A 2,774-nucleotide genomic window follows, 5' to 3' on the forward strand; every position below is an offset into this window, starting at 1 on the left:
CGTGAAATCCTTCCGAACACGAATTAAATAAAAACATCTTACCTATCTTTTCATCTTTCACATCAAAGATTCAGGTTCATTATAAATTAATGGCATAAATGTACTTCGACCAACTCATTGAAAGCAAGACTCCTTACTTTAGCAGAGAGAAAATTTCTATTCACTAGAAATCAACAGCATAAGCTACTTCGACGAACTTATTAAAACTAATAATTTCAAGAAAACAAGCAAAATAACCAACAGCAGAAGGTAATCTGATCAAAGTAATTTGATGAGAACAATGAGCAAGTTTATAATGAGAATGGCCACATAAATACATCAAATGAGATGAACAAGGGCACGATCACCTCAAATTAAGCAACCACCCTACAAGTACTCAAAATTAGACCATTTCTCAATAAACCAAATTCAGAGATTGATCTAAAGTGATAATATTAATAATCATACAAAGTAAGAACAGTAGACCAACCAACCTTTGTTGCAATACAGAATTACCAAAATAAAAATCATATCTTTAATGTTTCAAAGACAGGATGGATATTTAGCTACAAATTAAGACTGAATAATCACACATATGGAAGTCAACAAAATTTAAGCTTTGATGCAACTCAAGTACAAGGTTTGTCACAATTTTCATTATTCAGCGATACTGTAATTTCAAAACACTAACTTTGCAATTCAAAACAAACTCTTACCTTGAAACACCACAATTCATTCTTCATTTATAATCAAATGAGGGAATCGGAGCACTGGGTGTATCAAAACTCTCCAAAATCTCTGTCTTACTCCCTCCACTTGACTTATCTTCCTTCTTCTTCTCGCCACCAAACAATCCACCAAGCCATGACGAAGCTGAACCCGAACTAGAATCCTCCATAGACATAGCAGAACCCATCTGAGGCTGCTGACCAGGCAATTGCCCCATAGGAAACCCAGGCGGCATCCCTGGTGGCATCCCCTCTTCCATAGGTATATTAACAGGAGGGCTCAAAACCCTATTTAACATAATCCCAGCTCCTTCAATCATAGCAAGTAGAACACCACCAAATAAAGCAGATCTTGAAGCAGGACCAAGACCTTGTCTCATCTGTAAAAATCCACCAGTAGCTGCACCAGCAAAAATCGAATTCCATGGGTCTTCTTTTTGACGAACATAGACCATTGTACAATCAAATGCAGAAAATAGACCACCCCATACTGCAAAACTACCACCAACTCGAGGTGCATTCATACGAACAGCTTGTGTGCCTCCAACTAGTCTTTCTCCTTTAGGTGAGTTATAGATTCCTTTCAAGAAATGAAAAGCTGAACCACCAACGGCTCCCATACCAAAAGCACCACCAATATCATCTAAGATTCGATCTGGACATGGTTCTCGTGATGTTTCTGGAGTTCCCATTAATTTTTACACGGTAAAAGAAAAGGGAAGGATTTTTTTTGGGGGAGGTCTAGGGTTTTTGGAAGAGAGAAAGAGGAACCCTAATTCTGCAGAAGGAAAAGTGTTGGCATAAACAAATGAAACACTTCATACGGAAACTCTAATTCTGCAGAAGAAGAAGTGCTGGCTAAACAAATGGGGACAACGCCATATGGAAAATCAGAGCAATGATAAGGGGTGACTTCCTTCCTTTTGTCAATTGTGTATGATCTGGACTTTCAAGTACTATTAGGCCGGTTCATATGGGCATGGCCAAGCGTTAAATTTGTAAACTAGTCATACGAGGTCTAGTCTCTACCGAGCAGTGGACTCGCTCGGTAGGGAGTTGATCTCTCGGTCAAAATTGTATCGACGTCAATATTCACACCAGTGTTTGGTACTTAAATATAACTAAAAATGCATGACAATTGTGTTTAAGACTCCGCCCACCAAATATAAATAATTTAGTCGGGTTTTAAAACTCAGCTCAAAGTTTCGTGCACAAACAAGTATTGTTTTAAAATAGGTCAGAAAAGTGATTGTATCTCTTTTTTTTAAACGGATGTAGTAATATTTTATATCATATATAAAGTATTATAATATCATATTTATGATATAAAATAATTATGGAGCGATGAATTTTTGATCGGTTAACCAACCCTCGGTCGCCCGACGAAGTATATCTCGCTTATTGTTTTTTACCATAGTGGCATGACCCATTTTTTAGTCCACCTGGCATGTAATTTTCTTTATTTTGCCGGTGCATATGTCTTCAACAAATTCGTATGCATTTCAAATACAAAAGTTAGTTCGTTCTAAATGTTCCAAATTTTCCTATATAGGTTAGTTTTCATTTGATCGTTAAACGTGCGGTGCACTTGTTGTTGTTTTCATTTGATCGTTAAACGTGCGGTGCACTTGTTGTTTGACCAGTTTCTGGAAAATTCGTTTTACTAAAAGGTGAGTTGAATGTACGTTTTTGTCTCTTAGAGTTTTATCATATGTTAGAGTTGCTCGGTGGAACATGAAGATATTGGTATGTCAAGTCTATCAAATTTATATGTTAAAGCTCACGTATGAATCGCTTGCTAAAATCATATTTTGGAATATGTTGGATTTAGATTGTAGAGGAATATAAGATGGAACACTTCAAGAGACTTTGATCGTTTGAGTTGATCAAAGTGTCGAAATAACGTAGTACAAGATTAGTTTCCTACTACTCTTTGTATGCTTTTCGAATATAGATTTTCCAAACATTCAGAAAACCCATTGCCGGACAACAAAAGATGTTCTTAGTCATCACTATTGATGTTTCGAAAATACAAGAGTTTTTGAAACTGCTCAGCTTTTGAAAATA

The 2,774-nt window shown here is 36.4% G+C and overlaps 1 protein-coding gene across 1 annotated transcript; it reads right to left on the bottom strand.

The window, feature by feature from the left end:
- Positions 1 to 415: 415 nt before the first annotated feature.
- Positions 416 to 1,553, bottom strand: LOC113298839 (mitochondrial import inner membrane translocase subunit TIM17-2-like). Its single transcript, XM_026547701.1, has one exon. The coding sequence runs from the start codon at positions 1,397 to 1,399 to the stop codon at positions 719 to 721; it is 681 nt and encodes a 226-aa protein (XP_026403486.1). The 5' UTR covers positions 1,400 to 1,553; the 3' UTR covers positions 416 to 718.
- Positions 1,554 to 2,774: the final 1,221 nt, after the last annotated feature.

Source organism: Papaver somniferum, chromosome 1, assembly GCF_003573695.1.
Source record: "Papaver somniferum cultivar HN1 chromosome 1, ASM357369v1, whole genome shotgun sequence".
Lineage (NCBI taxonomy): Eukaryota > Viridiplantae > Streptophyta > Magnoliopsida > Ranunculales > Papaveraceae > Papaver > Papaver somniferum.

Excerpts from the sequence above, each read along its gene's own strand:
- LOC113298839 (XM_026547701.1), bottom strand. The coding sequence starts at position 1,399 with ATGGGAACTCCAGAAACATCACGAGAACCATGTCCAGATCGAATCTTA.